General features: G+C 49.7%; 1 protein-coding gene across 3 annotated transcripts; it reads left to right on the top strand.

The window, feature by feature from the left end:
* The first annotated feature begins 376 nt into the window (after positions 1-376).
* PAFAH2 (platelet activating factor acetylhydrolase 2) lies at positions 377-19,261 on the top strand. Of its 3 annotated transcripts, none has more exons than XM_067543373.1 (12): positions 377-448; positions 4,981-5,094; positions 7,203-7,353; positions 7,904-7,963; positions 8,135-8,231; positions 10,235-10,303; positions 10,601-10,742; positions 13,985-14,098; positions 15,794-15,885; positions 16,046-16,216; positions 17,323-17,471; positions 18,436-19,261. In XM_067543373.1, the coding sequence occupies exons 2-12, from the start codon at positions 5,005-5,007 to the stop codon at positions 18,528-18,530; spliced, it is 1,230 nt and encodes a 409-aa protein (XP_067399474.1). In that variant the 5' UTR covers positions 377-448; positions 4,981-5,004; the 3' UTR covers positions 18,531-19,261. The 3 variants fall into 3 exon arrangements, with proteins under 3 accessions (XP_067399474.1, XP_067399476.1, XP_067399475.1); XM_067543374.1 differs by lacking the exon at positions 377-448 and adding an exon at positions 945-967; XM_067543375.1 differs by lacking the exon at positions 7,904-7,963.

Here is a 19,261-nt window from a genome sequence, read left to right on the forward strand (position 1 = left end):
TCCATGGGGAACATCAGGAGAGGCAGTTAAAGGCCAGCGAGAGACTCTCCGGAGCAGAAACAGAGCTGGGAGACAGACAAACCATCCGGGCCGCGGGGGGTTCTGGGAGTTGTAGTGCTGGGGCAAAGTCCCGGCCGCGGGGAGTTCTGGGAGTTGTAGTTCTGGGGGGAAAGTCCCGGCCGCGGGGGGTTCTGGGAGTTGTAGTTCTGGGGGGAAAGTCCCGGCCGCGGGGGGTTCTGGGAGTTGTAGTGCTGGGCAGAGTCCCGGCCGCGGGGGGTTCTGGGAGTTGTAGTGCTGGGCAAAAAGTCCCGGCCGCGGGGAGTTCTGGGAGTTGTAGTGCTGAGCATGGGGACCCTTCACACTGGGTGTGGCCATGACACTACATGTCCCAGGATGCAGCGGGGGGCGGATCTCGCGTCTTTCCGGGCGGCTGGCGGCGGGAGGTCAGGTAGGTACTAGCGTTGCGGAGCCCGCTCGGGTGGCCCTGAAGGGGGCTTCCGCCCCCTCCCCTGAACTGTCCGTCGCAGGCCAGGCGCGCCCCCTGCTGGCTTCGCTGAGCCCCCAAAGGCGGCGGAGGGGCCAGGCCGGGAAAGGGGGGAACCCAGCGCCGGCTCCAACCCCCGCCTGTGGGGCAGGTTGCCTGGAGGGGCGACAAGGAGCCGGGCTGGAGGGTGACACAGGTGGGGGGAGGGGCAGCCAGTGGGGCAGGGCGCGCGAGTCTGGGGGGGGGGGAGTGGGGTGCAGTGAGGAAAGGGGTCGAGGGGCTGCCTGTGGCCACGCCGTGGTTCCAGTTCCAGCTCTCTGGGTGGCCTTGGGCAAGTCACTGTCCCGTTCGGTGCCTCAGTTTCCCCACTTGTAGTAGTGGGATACAGCTATTTCCCTGCCTTGCAGGCGGGTGTGGGCTCAGCACCCTGAGATCCTGGCATATAAGAGCCAAGCGTTATCCCTCCGACGTTGCCCTTCTTGGGTAAGTGGGAGTGACGCTCACTCATGTCACTCAGTTGGAAAAAAAAATAAAAGCAAGCCCGCTTTGTCACCCTTTGCATCCTGTTCTGGTCCTGGGCCAGCTCCCGCTGTCTCCCTGTGGCCCTAGCTAGCTTATCACAGATGTCTGGATTGCGTGAGCTTGGTCTTTAAAAAGCGTGCGGGAGGCAACTGCCCCATAAACAGCAGCCAGAGCAGGACGTTGGTTGGTGTAATGTTTTCTGTACGTTCAGTTTCAAGATGCATCTAAAACTCCCGCAGGAAGCACTTTCATAAGAGCTGCTGAGCTGCCAGGCTGCACAAGCTCTGCTTGGCTGAGTGACGAAAGGGATCAGCTCAGAGCGGGGCATTGCCTGGCCCTGGATGCTGGCCAAATCCTGCTGACACGTTAGCTGTTGTTACAAGCAGCTTTGAAACCAGTGCAGCAGTGTCCCAAGGAAATTGATGGAAGCCTCTTTTCTTGGTGAATGGACAAAGTGCTAGAAAACACACTATAGGGAACATTTGTGCACAGGTCCATGGAGGGCTGCATTAGATGAAGCACTTGGGAACAGATGCTGAAAGATGCAGATAGGTGCCTAGTGGGATTTTCAAAAGTACCTCCAATGTGAGTAAGGCACCCAGGCACAGATCCTCAAAGGTATTTAGGAACCTTACTCCCAGGGAAATCAGTAACTTTGATTTCCTTTGAGGACCTGAGCCCTAGTCACCTTTGTAAATCCTGCTTAGTATCTGTCTGCATCTTTAGGAGCCTAAACATTTTTCAAAATCTGGCTCTTATATACTACAGTAATGAATGGGAGTGTTTTCCATCTCTGTCGTTCTAGGATTAAATAAATGCTATTTCACACTTGCATTTCCTTTCACTGGAGGATCTCAAAGCACTTTGTAAAAGTGAAGCATGGATTTTTTTATTTCAGAAGGTGGAGAAAAATATTAGGGGAGAGGTTGTTCTAGATTTGATTTTGACAAATAGGGAGGAACTGATTGAGAATTTGAAAGTGCAAGGCAGCTTGGGTGAAAGGGATCATGAAATGGTAGAGTTCATGATTCTAAGGAATGGTAGGAGGGAAAACAGCACAGTTTCTCAAAGAGACATTATTAACGGCACAAGAGCAAACAATCCCACTGCATAGGAAAGATAGGAAGTATGGTAAGAGACCACCCTGGCTTAACCAAGAGATCTTCAATGATCTGAAACCCAAGAAAAGATTCCTACAAAAAGTGGAAACCAGGTCAAATTACAAAAGATTAATATAAAAAAATTAGAAAGGCCAAGGCACAAAATGAGATTAAACTAGCTAGAGCAGGGGTGGGCAAAATACAGCCTGCAGGCTGGATCTGGCCTGTCTAACTTTTCTGTCCAGCCTGCTGGCCCACCATTCAGGAGTGTTACGCTGGAGTGTCAGGCAGCTTTCGGCCAGTCGCTACCCAAACTTCCAGCTTCCAGTCACATGACCAGAAGCAGGCAGTTCGGGAAGTGACCGGCTGAGAATCACTAAGCTGCCCAATGCTCCAGTTCCCAAGGTAGTTGGTGCGTCGGGCAGCTTAGTTTCTTGGGCTGGTCACTTCCCGAACTTCCTGCTTCCAGTCACATGTCCAGACGCCACAGTGGCCCAGGCCCGTGAGACTTACTAGAATTCATGGAGTGGCCCCTCTGCAAAAATTATTGCCCACCCCTGAGCTAGAGACATAAAGGGTAACAAGAAAACATTCTACAAATACATTAGAAGCAAAGGAAGACCAAGGACAGGGTTGACCAGTTACTCAATGAGGAGGGGAAACAATAACAGAAAATGTAGAAGTGCTAAATGACTTCTTTGTTTCAGTTTTCACCTCAAAGGCTAGTAGCGATTGTACGTCTAACATAGTGAACACCAGTGAAAATGAGGTAAGATATGAGGCTAAAATAGGGAAGAACAAGTTAAAAATTACTTAGACAAGTTAGATGTCTTCAAGTCACCAGGACCTGATGAAATACATCCTAGAATACTCAAGGAGCTGTCTGAGGAGATATCTGAGCCATTAGCGATTATCTTAAAAAAGTCATGGAAGACAGGAGAGATGCCAGAGGTCTGGAAAAGGGCAAATATGGTGCCAATCTATAAAGAGGGAAATAAGGACAACCCAGGGAATTACAGACCAGTCAATTTAACTTCAGTATCTGGAAAGATCACTTGATGATTACCTGTTTTGTTTATTCCCTCTGAAGCACCTGGCATTGGCCACTGTCAGATGACAGGATACTGGGCTAGATGGACCATTGGTCTGACCCACCATGATCATTCTTATGTTCTAAAGATAATGGAGCAAATAATTAAGCACTCAATTTGCAAACACCTAGAAGATAATAAGGTGTTAAGTAACAGCATGGATTTGTCAAGAACAAATTGTGTCAAACCAACCTGATAGTTTTCTTTGACATGGTAACAAGCCTTGTAGATGGAGGGAAGTAGTAGATGTGATATATCAAACTTTAGTAAGACTTTGGTACTGTCTTGCATGATCTTCTCATAAACAAACTAGGGAAATACAACCTAGATGGAACTATAATAAGGGGGTGCATAACTGGTTGGAAAACTGTTCCCCGAGAGTAGTTTTCAGTGGTTCATGGTCAAGCTGGAAGGACATATTGAGTGGGTCCTTAGGGATCAGTTCTGGGTCCAGTTCAGTTCAATATCTTCATCAGTGATTTAGATAATAGCATAGCGAGTACACTTAAAATGTTTGCAGACGATACCAAGCTGGGAGGGGTTGCAAGTGCTTTGGAGGATAGGATTAAAATTCAAAATGATCTGGACAAACTGGAGAAATGGTCTGAAGTAAATAATATGAAATTCAATAAGGACAAATGCAAAGTACTCCACTTAGGAAGGAACAATCAGTTACAGACATACAAAATGGAAAATGACTGCCTAGGAAAGAGTACTGCAGAAAGGGATCTGGGCGCTATCGTGTATCACGAGCTAAATATGAGTCAACAATGTAACATTGTTGCAAAAAAAAGCAAACGTCATTCCGGGATGCTTTAGCAGGAGTGCTGTATCAAGACATGAGAAGTAATTCTTCTGCTCTACTCCGCACTGATTAGGCCTCAGCTGGAGTATTGTGTCCAGTTCTGGGTGTCACATTTCAGGAAAGACGTGGACAAATTGGAGAAAGCCCAGAGAAGAGCAACAAAAATGATTAAAGGTTGAGAAAACACGACCGATTGGGGTTGTTTAGCCTGGAGAAGAGAAGACTTAGAGGGGACATGATAACAGTTTTCAAGTACATAACAGGTTGTTACAAGGAGGATGGAGAAAAATTGTTCTCCTTAACCTCTGAGGATAGGACAAGAAGCAATGGGCTTAGATTGCAGCAAGGGCGGTTTAGGTTGGACATTAGGAAAAACTTCCTAACTGTCAGGGTCATTAAGCACTGGAATAAATTGCCCCAGGAGGTTGTAGAATCTCCATCATTGGAGATTCTTAAGAGCAGGTTAGACAAACACCTGTCAGGGATGGTCTAGATAACACTTAGTCCTGCCATAAGTGCAGGGGACTGGACTAGATGACCTCTCGAGATCCCATCCTGGCCTGTGATTCTATAGAGGAAAATGACTGAGCTGACTTCACACAGCGAGTCAGTGACTGAGTTGGAAACAAAAACCTGGAGTCCGGGTTCCCAGTGCCCTGCTGGAACAATCAGTTCATGTTGCCTCTGTTCATAACAATTCTGAGAATCAAGAGACCCGCTTCCTTTCACTGCCCTGGTCATGCTGGGTCATGGCACAGGCTTTCTTGGTAAAATCTTGCTCAGTGGCTCATTCTGCCTGAGGATTAAGATCACCGGCCAATGTTTTGCAGCTTTCAAAATCCAGTGGGGTAGCCATTGGTTGGTGGTTTTGATCAACAGGAAACAGATGAAGGAAGCGAGATGAACTGTCTCTGTTTCACCAGCTGTTGGGTTGGGTGAAACAGCTCTAACACTGCAACCTCCCTTGTCCCTTTTCAGGTGCTGGCAGCAGCTCAGGAAGGCATGGGGGGAGTGCAGTCGCTTCAGCTCCCCCATGGGAAAGGACCTCACCAAGTGGGCTGCACGGACGTGATGGTGGGCTACAACCGGAAGGTACAGTAATAAGCACCGCTAGCGACTCAGGGGTGTGCTCCTCATTAGCGCTCTGTGCCAATGTGACACAGAGGATCGGCAAGCAGGAGGGCAACGGTGTTTCAAGCTATTTGATTCTTTGATGATTTGTTCTGCTGGAACTGATCATGCGGCAGGTCCTGTAAATGCAGTCTGCAGGGCAAGTGAGGTTGCCTGCTGTGTGACTCACGGTCAGTCTGAAGACTGGCTGGGTGGAGGCATGTGAGCAAGGAGTTTATAGCTGCACGTTTCATGCTGACTCGGCTGGACTCTCTGTGTGTCTCCTTACACTGAATTCTGTTTCTGGACACTGGAACAAAGGATTAAGAGACTGGAAGGGATCTCCTGAGGCACTGAGTCTCATCCCCTGCTATAGCAACCAATCCTGTCATATCATCCCCTTCATAAACTTACCAAGCTGCACCTTAAAACTAGTTAGGTTGACATTGCAAATGTCTCCAGTTATTATCTACTAAGTGTGACTCTGTGCTTGGTGCTGTACATGATGTGGACGTGTGTCCTTGCACCACAGAGCTCTCAGTCTGAGTTCTTGTATGCATTAGGAATTTGTCCCAGTTCCAGCAGTTGCTGGCCAGCTACGGATGTAGCAGCATCTGTGCAAACCCCAACCACAGAGAAGGAAAGCTAGGATTTGCACCAGCTAACCCCGGCTGGAACATAGGGCAAGCTGAGGGCAAGCTCAGCTGCTGTAAATCAGAGCTTTCCTAGTCTCTGCTTGTGAGCTGCATCCCAGCTGGAATCTGGGCCCATTCCCAATGCAACAAGGCCTGAGAGATGCAGAGTAGAGAGGACGTGCTAGGAAACCAGTAGACAGAGCTACTTTGAGGTGTGTTTTTAAATTGCAGTAATGAACTTAATTCACTTCTGTGATGCCAACGAGAAATGTTGTTGTTAATCTGTTTTATAGTAGCACCCAGAGGCACCAGTCAAGGGTCAGGACCCCCATGTGCCCGGTGCTGTACAGCTACATTAAAACATAGTCCCTGCCCCAACAGCCCCAGCTGTCTCATCGGAAGATCAGCTATACAAGTGGGTTTAACAGACAGTGGGAGGGAGCACAAAGGTCACATTGAGAAGATTGTCTGGCTGCGCTGTCCAGCGAGTGCACAATTTGAATCAGTTTCAGCAAAACATTAGGATTTTGTATATATACTGGATATAAAAAATCCTCTGCCTTTGCTGATACTACAAGGACAGTGGAGTCGGGAAGGGCTGGGAATGTAAGCCCCCTGAATACCTGTCTTACAGTCAGCTTCTCAACCTTGACTATAGTGGTTCTACTGCCTTACTATAATAACATGGAACAGAATGGATTTGAATGCGCGGGGGGGTTGTTCCGTGCATCAGGGGCAACGTGGAAACAGTCCTGGAGAAGGACGTGAACCAAGCAAGGAAGCTGGCTGCAGTAATGCAGACAGAAGATGGTCAGGGCAGGCAGAAAGTGGTGGGTTGGCTGGTGTGTGGCGTTGTAGAACTAGAAGGGGCAGCGGGGCAGCCCTGTGTTTTTCTAGGTCCCGGTTCTGCAGGGTGGGACACTAACTCCTGAGAGGAAGAATACCCATTTCCTCCTCCCATTATTTGTTCCTTTTCTTTCTCCCTTCCTCCCCACTCTCATCCACTCTCTCCGGTTTCCGTCCACACTCCTCCGTTATGTCCCCTTTCCATTCCGTCTGTTCCTTCTCCCATCCACCTTCTATCCAACGGGGGCTGTGCGCACCCAGCTCCAGTGCTGCTGGGGCCGATCCCTCTGCCTGTAACGGGCAGAGTGAGGAGAGGAGCGGGCCCGGCCTTCTGGGAGCTGCATGCACCCACCCCAGTGTTGCCAGGATGTAGCCAAAGAGCAGGTGCTGAGACAGAGGCACATGAGGATCGCCTGGTTTGACCTCACTGTTGAGGGTGTGGAAGGGTTGCCTGCAGGAGTTGCAGGGTGGATGCCGGAGGACAGACAAGATGATCACAGTGGCCTCTTCTGGTCTTATCACCTATGACTCTGTCTGTCCAGATCTAGGTGAGACGGGGTGTATCACGTGTCTGATATTTGTGCCGCAATCCTCCCTTCTCTTCTTTAGGGGCTTTTCTTCCGGTTGTTTTACCCCTGCCTTCCCCAGGAGGGGGCAGAGCAGCCTCTCTGGATCCCGCGCTACGAGTACTGCCATGGGCTGGCCGACTACATCAACCTGAACAGGAAGTGGTGCACCCCCGTGCTCAGTGTGACCTTTGGTGAGAGGATTGCTGGCTTCAGATCGATCTCTGCATGGAAGCAGTTATAGCAGCATCCTGTTAGTGGGGTTCTAGGAAAATGGCCCCAAGCTGCCACCTTAGCTCCAGAGTCAGAGGAAGCGGGTGGTTGCATGGTCTAAGCTAACAAAGCAGCATGATTACAGCGTTGGCCGCAAGAAAGGGAGAGGACTGGGTAATATAACACCATAGGGGACGGCTTAGAGACTAAGGCCTCACGTTTGAACTAACTAGACTCCCTGGAACACCCAGGTTCAAATCCCATCAGCGGATAAAATGCAAACTGTGCAGCTTGCTGAATGCAGGAGTTTCCAAGGAAACGTTCAAAGGCAAGAGCAGTGTGGACAGTGGAGCTCCTGGCACTTTCCGTTAGCGTAGACGTTTGCCGTGGCATCCAAAATTGCCCTCCCCCACCTCTTCTAGGCTATGTACTGCTTGGCCTCTGTCCTGTTCCCCAGAAGTGGCTGCATTTCAGCAGGGTGATAAAGTGCTTTGGAATGAAGGGTGCCTTAGAAATGTTTTCTGTGTACAGAAAATTGCGAGGGCCTGGGAAGATGTTTCCTCCTCTTCCAGTTGATCTCCTGTTCCCGGGGTAGGTTACACGAGTCTAGAATGGGAGTCAGGTTCTGAAGAACCCAAGAAAAAAATGAAAGCATGGGGGCTGCCCCGCAAACCCCATTAATCACATAACAAGCAGGAGTCAGAGCTTTCACCTTATGACAACTGGGCTCGCTCCACTCACATCGGTAACTTCTTCCCGCAGGGTCCTACAGAGTTCCAGTGAGCTGGAACGGGCCTTTTAAGTCATGTGGCAGCAGGTACCCGCTGATCATATTCTCCCATGGCCTGGGAGCCTTTCGGTAAGTGTCCCGGCCTCACTTCCCACACCCCTGGCCCCGGGTGAAAGAGGAGAGGGATCTCAGGCTGCCTCTGCTGTCATGCTGCTAGAGCTGTAGTCTGTGTTGCACGGTCAGCAAGGGGCCGGTTTAATTGCGCACAAGCTGAGAGGATGAGGTCAGGACTTTGGTCATTTCTGCCCAGGGATTGGCTAAAACGTATCCAGCTCCCGGGCTGAGACTTGCCCAGATCCCGCGCCCAGTAGGTCTCTTGTCATTGGCCAGGCTTGCAGCCCTGGAGACTGGAGTTCTCTGTGCACGGAGCAGGGCAGAGCAAGCTGCCTCCACGTGGCTTGGCCAACAGGCCAGATCCTCAGCTGGTGTAAATCAGCATAGCTCCACTGATTGCAAAGAAGCTCTGCCCGTTTACATTAGCAGAGAATCTGGCCCAAGGTGGCTTATCTCTGTTTTAGAGGGACCATTTCTAGGGAAAAGAGCAGCGCTCCATCTCCATGGCCAGTTCCGTCTTCAGCCTCTGTCCTGGACAGCCAAGGGTGGGAGTCAGCTGGTGTGAGTTGCGATGATGGCTTTTGTGGCGTGAACACCTCCCACAAGGCACTGGACAGAGCCCACACCAGTTTGTTTCACGCTAGACCAGCGGAACACCCCAAACCTTTTACCTCATGCCCCCCTTACTCCTGTCCATGCCTCTCGCCCCCCCCACCTCAGCTGGGGCTGGGATCAGGGCCATAGGCGGGGCCAGGACTGGTGCGGCAGGGTGGCGTTGCTTCCGAGCTGTGGCGGCGGGGCTTCCCCGCTGGGAGCTCACAGCAGGGTGGGGGGGGCTTCCCGCTTTCAGCCCCAGGGCTTCCCCCCTGGGAGCCGTGGTGCAGTGGAGGCTCCTGTGCCCCCCCGCAACGTTCCTCCATGCCCCCCCAGGGGGGTGTGTCCCACCCTCTCAAGATCTCTGCACTAGATAGGGAGCAGATGATTGTCCTCTTTGACCCATTTCACTGGATTCCAATAGATGATCTAGAGGTTAAAGGCTCCGAGTCCCATCACAGCCTCCCTCCCCTCACAGGAAATCCTTATAAAAGCCCCGAGGACCAGGGTACGCCATGGCATTGTCAATAAAGACTCCGCTCTTGTATGATGAGACGCTATGATCTCAGCTGTCAGAGCCACTGACGTCGGCTGTTGATCCATGTTTAATACCATGCCAATAGCTTAGTGCCTTACTCGAGACGTATTGAGTCATCCCTGCTTACCGAGATGTGCTCTGCATATGTAAACGTGGATGCTAGGGACAGGAAAATCCTATTAGATGATCTCACACCGCCTGCTGGGCAGTGGAAGTTTGTTCCATACTGTGTATTTCCTAGTGCTTTGTCCAATCTAGTTTTAAATGATTCAAGCAATGAGGCTTCCACCACTTCCCTTAGAGACTATTTCACAGTCTAATAGATCTCCTGGCAAGGCAGTTTTCCAAACGTTCAGCCTCTGCACGTGCTGTGTTTCTGCATCTGGCTTTACATTTGGCAGTTTTCGTCTTTAAAGCACTTTGCAAACGTTACCCCTGTCCTCACAAAGCCTCTGTGTGGTAGTCTCCCCGTTTTACAGATGGGGAAACCAAGCTACCAGCCTCTTTGTGCCTCGACTGTCAGAAGTGCTGAGCACCTGCCACTCCCACTGACATCAATGGAAGCTGTGTGTTCTCAGCACCTTTTGAAAATGGGGCGATTGTGACTTTGCCAAGTCCCAGAGGTGAAGTTAGTGTCGGAGCTGGGATTACAACCCAGGAGTCCCTGGCTCCCACGTCTGTGTCTCATGACTCTCTCACTTCAACGGGGAGACTTGCAGCGAAACTGGTGTAGGGCCCATTCCTGTAAGGAGCAGAGCAACTCCGGGAGGTGCTGAGTGCCTTGGACTTCCATTGACATTGGTGGGGGAGGAAGGTGCCCAGCACCTCTGGGAATCAGAGGATTGAGCCCTTATTCTGCTTTCCCTTTGCACCCTTGTGTTTCCAGGACGGTGTACTCCGCTGTCTGTGCGGAAATGGCCTCCCGTGGGTTTCTGGTGATGGCGCTGGAACACAGGTGCGTGGCGACCCCCTTCGGAGCAGCATGATGCAGCCTCTTTCCTGGTAGTCACCCACCATCGCCCCTAGTATTTTTTTTTTCTGGTTGATCATTAATTCAGGAGACTCCTGATATGAATCATACTGCTGGGCCTCAGGAGCATTGTCTGATCTTCTCTTTGAAAGGGGAGCGGGGAGGAGATCGGACAGAAACTGAATCAAATGCTAAATATTCCCCTTTCCCTTGCATGCCTCCTGTTTCCGATGCGTGGCTGCTGCTCAGTGATTTAATTTCACTGTCCTTTTGTTCCTGCAGAGACCATTCTGCCTGCGCTACTTACTTTTGCAAGGTAGAGGCTGGGGAGTCCGATTCCCTGGAGGCTGCGCTGCAGGAGGAGTGGATCCCGTTTCGAAGGGCCCGAGAAGGGCAGAAGGAATTTCATTTTCGAAACCCGCAGGTATGATTGGAAGGCAGGGAAAGGCTGTTTTTAGGATGGGGTGGCCAAACTAATTTGGGGAGGGGCAAAATCCATCCCACCTGTGTTCAGGCTATTTTAAGGCATATGCACAAAGGGCATGTGCCTAGGTCCCCCGCTGCCAGAGTCGCATGATGATGCCAGCATCTCTGTTTTCATTTAAAAAAAGAAATGCAGTCATGGTTGCAAAGAAAAGCTGGACAATGCAAAGAGAGTGCAATGGAGGCAGTGAAGTCTGCAGACAGCCTCCAGCTGAGGGAGGAGCACTATGTTTTATGAGCATTTTCTATGTTCACATCACTTTGGAAGCCGTGAGAGCCAAAGAGGAAGTTTTCTGGCCTCTTACCCACCACAAGAGCAAACCAGACTCTCTGCTTCAGGATGGGGGAAGCCTGCCACAGCACAGAAGAGTATGGGGGAAAGGCAATATGCGGGTCTGCCCATGGTTTTGGATAACCTTCCTCCTCTTGACTTGCATGTACCTTTCTCCATTTCTGGAACTGAACCTAAAATTGAGCCTGTTTTATAGATGCTGAACTGTTCGGTTAACTAGCTTGCCTTTCACACTTGTACAGGCCTCTTTGTGTCTGAGTTCAGGGCTGGGCAGAAAGCAGCACGGCTGTTTTTGCTGTATTTCCTGCCTCATTGGGAACAGAAAATTACCTGAACACTCTTGAGCACCTGTTCTTGTTTCCAGCTCTGTTCTGCAGCCTAGAGAGGCTGAGCTAAGCTTCAGATGAGCCTCCAAACTTTCGAGTGCTTATCTGCACTCTGACTCTAACTTTTTATGAGATTTCTCCCATTGCTGTTTTCAACGGGGCATAAAAAATCCAATTGCCTGCTCACCACAGGCCAGTAGGAAAGTGAGGGCTAAACTATCAATTTCTGCTCAGTTTAAAAGGACAATGGCAACTTGAAATGTAGCCTATTTTTTTAAAACTGGATTACATGTATTTTCCGGTGCTGCCCCTGACTTCCCTGCCAATGTTTGTGGTTTTAAAATCATGTTTTTCTATTTGATTTAAATGTTCTTCTGTCCTTTGTCACTGCAGAAAAATCCACATAGACAGGGGCAGCATGGAACTAACTACATGGAAAACCATGAGCTGAGATATCCAATGCCCAGAATAAACAAACTGGGGGGAAAACAACACGCAATAAATCCCGTCCGCCACATCTCAGTTATACGAATCTTTGGTTTTACTTGGAACAACAAGTTTTTAACTAAGTTTAGATAGATTTTTATGTTTTATTTTGTTTTAAAGTTGATGGGGGCCCTTTAAACATGCATGCTAAATAAATTCTTTCCCCTTCTGCAAGTGGAGAACACTTTCACATGTGACCCCAATATAAAGCTTTCTTCCTCACTCCAGTGCTTCTGCTGCAGCTCGAACAGCAGCAGAGTGAAACTGACAAAGACCCTGGTCAGTTTTGTTGCTGTTATAACCCTTTGGACAGCCCTGAAAGTCTCAAAAACCAGCTCAGTTTCACTCTGCTGCAACAGCAGAGACTGGCACTGAATTTATTCAGGAGAGAGGAAGATCCAGATATGGAGCAGGGGGATACCAGGGGTCTCCGGCACCTAGGGACCAATACTTACATTTCCTTCTGCCCCCCCCCCCCCCACCGTCGGTGGCGGTGGCAGCACCCCGCTATGGGGCAGCAAGTGGAGGAGAGCGGGAAACGGGCCCGCAGACCCCCTCCCACGGGGAGCTGCAGCTGATGGGGGAGGGGTACACAAATATAAGTATGAGGGGGCCACCTGGCATGCGGGGGGCATGATGGGCTCTGTCCCGGAGCCCCGCCTTTGGCTGCCCGTCTCCTGCGTGGCCGGGATCCCCACGGCTCTTCCTTGCGCCCAGTGCGGGGGCAAAAGGGCCGGGAGGACATTTGCTCGCCCCGCAGCGGGAGCCCTCAGCTGCTGGCAGGCCTGAGCTGTGGCCGACGCAGCCGCCAGGGGTGTTCAAGCCCGGTGGCCTCTCGCCGCCTGCGACAGCAGAGGACAGCTCCTCTGAAGAGGGCCTGGCCAGTGCCCCTCCGAGATTGGTGCCCAGGGGCATGGCCCCCCTCTCAGTATGCCACTGACATGGAGGGTAGTGTAGTGTCATGGAGATACGCCCACTCACACTGTTCGAGGTAGTCAGCATGCTGAGGAAGGGAAGGAGGAGCAGATCCAGCTTCTCCAAGCTACTTCTCTCTTCCAACAGCCTGAAGGAGGTTGGGTATTCGGAGAGCTTCAAAATACCTACTTGCCAGAGGCTGATGTAAATACTGGCCAATTGGGCCAATACAATTTGCACAGTGCATGTATTTTTGGTGGCACACTGGGATCTATGGCAATGTGAGCTGTTAGATCCTCACTGTGACCCAATCTGTTAAAACCTCATCAGATTATTTAAGAATATCTTTTGCAGCTCTTACACCTTGAGCAGGGTCTGGAGACAGCACCTCGGTAGGAATCCCAGTGATCACCCTCTTCCCAGCAGCTGGGGGGTCAGGGGTGCAGGGAAATGGGTTTCTTATTAAACATTAGGACATCTTTGGGAGAAGCAACTCCATCTTTCATATTGGCCTCTGGCTGGTAGGTTTGCCCATGGTGGAACAAAATATGTTATCTGTCCTCTGAGTACCCTACTTACTTATTCGTGTAGTGGAAATGTTTTGTTTATCTTCAGCAGTTTGTGGTATGAAATTAACTGGATTTTAAGAAGCTTTTCCAATAAATGGATAGAGATTTCCCTTGGGAACCCCCTGCAGTGTCTGTGTTTTCCTCTTTGTCTCCACGTTCGCTGTGATTCAAGAAAGGCAATGTGGTTTAAAGCCTGAGACTGGGAGTTGGGACTCCTGGATTCTATTCCTGCCGCTAACTCCCCAAGCGGCCTTGGGCAAGTCTCTTAGGACCTGATTTTGCACTCACTTAAAGCAGGAAATCAGAAATAAACCTACTGAAGTCAGTGGAGTTACACAGAGGTAAAAGTGGTGTATGTGAGAGGAAAATGCTGCCCTTCATTTTTCCGTGTGTGCATGCAAGGGGTATGATACTGACTGACCTCACTTGGTGTAATGAGACTTATTAATCTTTGCAGATCACTGTGATGTGCTTAGAAAAAAGGGCATTTTGAGAGAGCAGATTATTATGATATATTATCATCATTCCTGTGTTGACGCTTGATCAGTATGGAGGAAAGAACAGATTGAATTAACCATGGACATTTTTGTTACAGGTTCATCAAAGAGCAAACGAGTGTGTGCGAGGGCTTAGGCTAATGCAGGACATCAACAGGGGCAAAGCTGTCACCAACGTCTTCCACAAAGAATTTGATCTGTCTGCACTGAAGGTATTTCCAGCCAGCTCTTCACTTGTAGCAGACACTGTTTTGTGCAGGGCAGATCATGAAGGGATTCACTGGATCCCACCCAGGGTTGCATTCAGAACTGGCCAGTTATTTTGATATGATCTCCTACCCCGTAATAGCAGCAGCTTCTCCTCTACCCAACACCTTTCTTTCATTGTCCCTTGCAGGCATTGTTACGGGCAAGAACAGGTCTGGTTCTGTGAAACTTACAGGTTGCACTCTTGGAATTGGAGGGGTGGAGGCAGAACTTGCAGAACCAGCATCTTTTAAACCCCTGATTAATTTTCCCTTTTGTTCTCCCCCACCCTTGCACCCACTCATTTTTATCTTCTCTTTTGCCTTCTCCGCTTTCTTCTTTTTTCTACCCCTTCCTCCCCTTTTCTCTTTATGTCCCCTTTTACTGCATCCTTGCCATCTCCTCCGCATCTTTCTCTTTCCTTTCTTCTCACTATCATCTTCTTTCTTTTCTCGCTCTTTATATTTTGTTTATATAGTTTAGGGGAGCCAGGCGATGTATATTTTAGGGGACACAGATACCTCCAAGGCCCACCAGTGCATCTCCTGGACTGGCAAGAGAAGGTGTTCTTTAGTGACTAAGTACTTCTCTTCCCTTCAGCCTCCCATTCCAGGGCTTTGCACGGTGCCTCTTACAAACGCTAACTGCATCTACTGCTTGGGGACTTGAACTATGGTGCCCCTTGTGGCAGAATTGTATACTAGCTTATTAATTCTAAGGGCTGGTCTGTGCTGGAAACGTACAACGGCATCACTACATCTCCAGGGGTGTGAAAAATGCACACCTATGCCAACCTAACCCCAGTGTAGATAGTGCTAGACTGACAGAAGAATTCTTCCATCAACCTAGCTACCTCCTCACGGGGAGGTGGATTCACTACAGCGATGGGAGAACCCCTCCTGTTGGTGTAGATAGTGTCTCCACTGCAGCGCAGCTGCTGTAGCATTTCAGGTGTAGACGAGACCTTAGTGTTCTTTTATCTTCCATCCACTGTCTCTGTTGTGCTGTCTGAATATGTCCACTGCTGTGATCAGAGTACCAGTTCCTGCTACACTGCACTGATCCTCTGTGCCATGCAGGACAGGCAACTGAAGTGTTACCAAACGCTGACCCAGATATTCGTGTGTTTTCAGGACACAGTGGAGCTAGTAATGCTGTGTCCCAAGGCTCCTTAGGACAAAGAATGTGGCTAAGATCAGGCGCTTGTTACAAGCGCGGCTGATCGGATCTGCCTGTTGCTGAAATAGGGAAGGTGTTGGCTCAGAACGTAATAGGAACTCGCTGCTAAATGATGACTCGAAATCAGAGAAGCAGCAAGGTCTGGAACAAGCACAGGACTGAGAGCTGAGAACTCCTGGATTCTGTTACTAGCAGTGCCATAGACTTACTGTGTAACCTTAGGGAAACCACTTACCCACTCTGTGCCTCAGTTTCCTCATCTGTAAAATGGGGATAATGCATCCATGCCTCAGACTGACGTGGGAACTTCATGGGTCACTCCTGAGTTGCCCTTACTCCCTATCACATCTACTCGCCTGGTGAATGCAGTTCGTAGTCTCTGTAGCAAGCTGGCTTTTCCTGAGGTCGCTACTTCCCCAGCAGGAGTTTTGTGCAGTGAGGTTTGGGGACTGGCTTCTTTAAAGTTTTCCTCCTCTTTGCAGGACTGTGTGGATTTGACTAAAGTGGCGGTCATGGGCCACTCTTTTGGAGGAGCGACAGCAGTGCTAGCTCTTGCTAAAGAGACCCATTTTAAGTGAGTATTGATCAGATGCTGTTTTGAAACTAACAGAGGAACCTGCAGCAAGGACTCTCCTCTCTTGGGAGCTGGGGATGCATTTATAGAAACAGGCCAGATGGGAATAGAAGGCCTTTGATGCCAGCAGAGTTACCTGTTGTCTTCTGTCCTGCTGCAGATGCGCCGTTGCTCTCGATGCCTGGATGTTCCCTTTGGAGAATGCTCTCTACCCCAAGGTGATCAAGCCGGTGCTTTTTGTCAACACTGAGAAATTCCAGACCACAGAAAGCGTGGCCAAAATGAAGAGGCTAAGCTCCAGAAACAGCCAGACCAAGATCATAACCATCCTGTAAGTCCGGACTGTGTGTCTGGGCAGTGTGGTGCAGTGGTAGGGCAAGGATCTGGGAGCCAGGAGTGCTAATCCCAGCTGTGCTATTGACAAGCTGGGTGACCTTAGACAGGTCACTTCCCCTCTCTCTGCCTCAGTTTCCCCATCTGTAAAATGGGGATTGTGATATTTATCTTCCCTTTTAAAGTGCTTTGACATATCTAGATGAAAAGTGCTGTGTACGAGCTAAGGGTTACTATTATACCAGTGTGCTAACAATCCCGTAACACTGCTCGTTCTGTGCTACGTTTAACTGTCCCACAAGTGTGCAGCAAGCTCTGTCTGCATCTGCTTTGACTCCTTGTCCTCACCTTCAGAGCCCTGCTTCTGCTGACAGCTCATCCCATCTTTTCTTCGCCTCTCTCCAATGCCTCTCTCTGACTCCCTCTTCTCCCATCTTCAGCTCTCTGCCTTTTGCTACCCACTTTGCCTCTCTTTTCTCTTGCACCAAGAAACCTCCCTTCAAATTCCTCCTCAACCCACAATGTTAGCAGCTTCCCCACACTGATCTCCCCTCCGACAGGACCTGCTCCCTTCTTTGGCTTTCCTTTAACTTGCAGGTTGTGTTTGTCTCAGCCAGATGGGCAGCTCTTCGGGCAGGGATCTTGTCTTATGTGGTTACAAAGAGCTGGGTGTGCATGTATAGGGCCTGTGAAAAATTTCACTGAATGCTGAATCAGAGCGGGCAGTGGATTGCCATACTCAGGCCTTGTCTACACTAGAGTTGAAGTCCTGTCCCCATTCAAGTCAATGGCAAGACGCCCCTGGGGCCAGGATTTCACCCTAGGTGGTTTGGCGAGGTCTCCCAGCAGTGACTGCTTTGGTGATAGTGACCATGGGATCACTAGTGAAGACAGAGCTGACGTGGCTACTGACATATTTATCACCATGCTGTCTAGCTGTATTGTGAGCTGGGTCAGATGGTTCCTGGTGCACAATCTGCAGCTGTGTCTCCACCAGTAGTGGGAGATTCCCAAACAAAGTGTAGACCCAGCCTAGGGCTGTAAGGCCAGCAGGACCCTATTGTCAACTACTGCTCTTCATCCCCATCCTTCTCCCTTCTCCAGGGGATCTGTACATCAGAGTCAGACTGACTTCACTTTTCTGGCTGGGAATCTCCTGAACAGAGTGTTCCAGACCAGAGGCACCCTGAACCCATACGCAGGCTTGGACATCACCAACAGGGCGGCGCTGGCTTTCCTGCAGAAACACCTCGGTATGGCGCTAGGTAGCACAATGTTTTCCGTTGGTGCAGTGGGTCCCTCTGCCCACCCAGAGGGCTGAGCTGAGGCTCTTGCCTTCTTGCCCAGAAGGAGCTGATCGTTTGGAGGAGGTGATGCTTGCAGAAGGATTTCTGTCCCCCTTGGACGGCGACCATGCTAGCCAATGTGTGGGCATGGTGTTCTGGAGAGAGCCACTTTCCTGCCTTATAGATGGGACCAGCCAAGATTCTGACAAGCTTAAAGAGGGTGTAGTGGCCTGTGTTATGTCTGTTTAGGCAGGTACCTTCTCCAGTGTTTAGTGCAAGATTTAAAGGCAAACACCAGGAGTTTTTGTGAAGTTGCCGTGAAAACCTTAGCAAAGCCGCCTGGTTTAATGGACTTGGTGTGGGGCCAGAAGCAAAGTACCCCTGGCTCTGCAAGCTGCTCACTTTGTGAAGGGAGGCAAATCAATTCACTCCATTTGTGCCTCAGTTTCCCCATCTGTAAATGGGGGTGATGATGATGATACTGCATTATCTTACAGAGGGGTCTGCAAAGCCCACTGCCTAGGCCACACCATACATGTAACCAACTGAGGGACTCCCCTCTGGAAGCATCCTACTGTCTGGGCAAGCCACGAGGAAGCTAGATGATGGCTGGGGGAAGTGGGTGAGGGCTCATTTAAAATCAAACACCACCCCCGCAATTGCAGACTCTCTCTGCTGTGTTATGACAGTGCCCTGTAAAATGGGCTTATCACAGGTCCCTCATCTGCCTCTGGCAAGACGAAGCCAAGTACATTGATGTGGGTTAGCCTCGTGATCTACAGGAAGATCTACACACATGTAATAATGCTCGTCAGTCTCCTGACATTGTCTAGCACAGCTAATGGGTCCAGGGGGCTCTCTATTTTAATGCATTTTACTGAACCTTGCCAGCAGTGGAGTAATCGTCTTGTCATCTCTCTTCCCCGTTTAGAGCTGAAGGAAGATTTTGATCAGTGGAATAATCTCCTGGAAGGCATTGGTGACTCAGTGATTCCAGAGGCACCTTTCTGTGTCTCCAGCCTTTAGAGACATTGCTGGTCCGTCCACATGGATGTTCGGCATCTTACATGCCAGGAAGATAGTAGTTTCACTTTAAATCAGCTTAAAACTGCCTGCGAAAGATGGGTGTAAATCATGCAACTGATGATGGAATCTAGAGACATGGAGGCCTCACTGGTCCAGAATCCATGAAGACTAGAGGCCCTGACTGATCTAGGGTTTGCCATAGAGCCCAGGGACTGGGCCCTCCTCTGGTCTAGAACTCACCATGGAACCAACTCGGGGCCTGCTGCTCTAGCACTAACTTTGGAACCTAAAAAACTGCTGCTTTATTGGACAGAAGCAGATGTGGCTTAATGGCCTCCTGTTTGATAGATGCCAAACCTCCCTCTCCCTGCCCCTTCACATCCCTCCTCTAAATACATTTCTTCCCAAAAGCCTTTCACACATGACCTCTGTCGCATGCCTAGGTCCCCTCTGTCTACAACCAATACCCCATGAACTTTGTGTGGCATCACCATGTTGTCTACACCCGAACTACATTGCACTAGTTTCAGACAATGGAGGAAAAATCTCTCTCCTTGTGTTAAACTCTGAGTCCTGCCTGTGAATTACTGGAAGTGGATCAAATGCTGCTGTAATAATTATGTCCATCGAAACTGTATCATCTGTAAAATGGTGCCTATATTTGAAACTGTATTTTCTTATCTCTTAAATGTGCATTAAATGAAGATGGAGAATTTTGTTCATAACATGTA

Source organism: Emydura macquarii, unplaced genomic scaffold, assembly GCF_026122565.2.
Source record: "Emydura macquarii macquarii isolate MOO-44397 ecotype Brisbane River unplaced genomic scaffold, CSIRO-AGI_Emac_v2 contig_820, whole genome shotgun sequence".
Lineage (NCBI taxonomy): Eukaryota > Metazoa > Chordata > Testudines > Chelidae > Emydura > Emydura macquarii.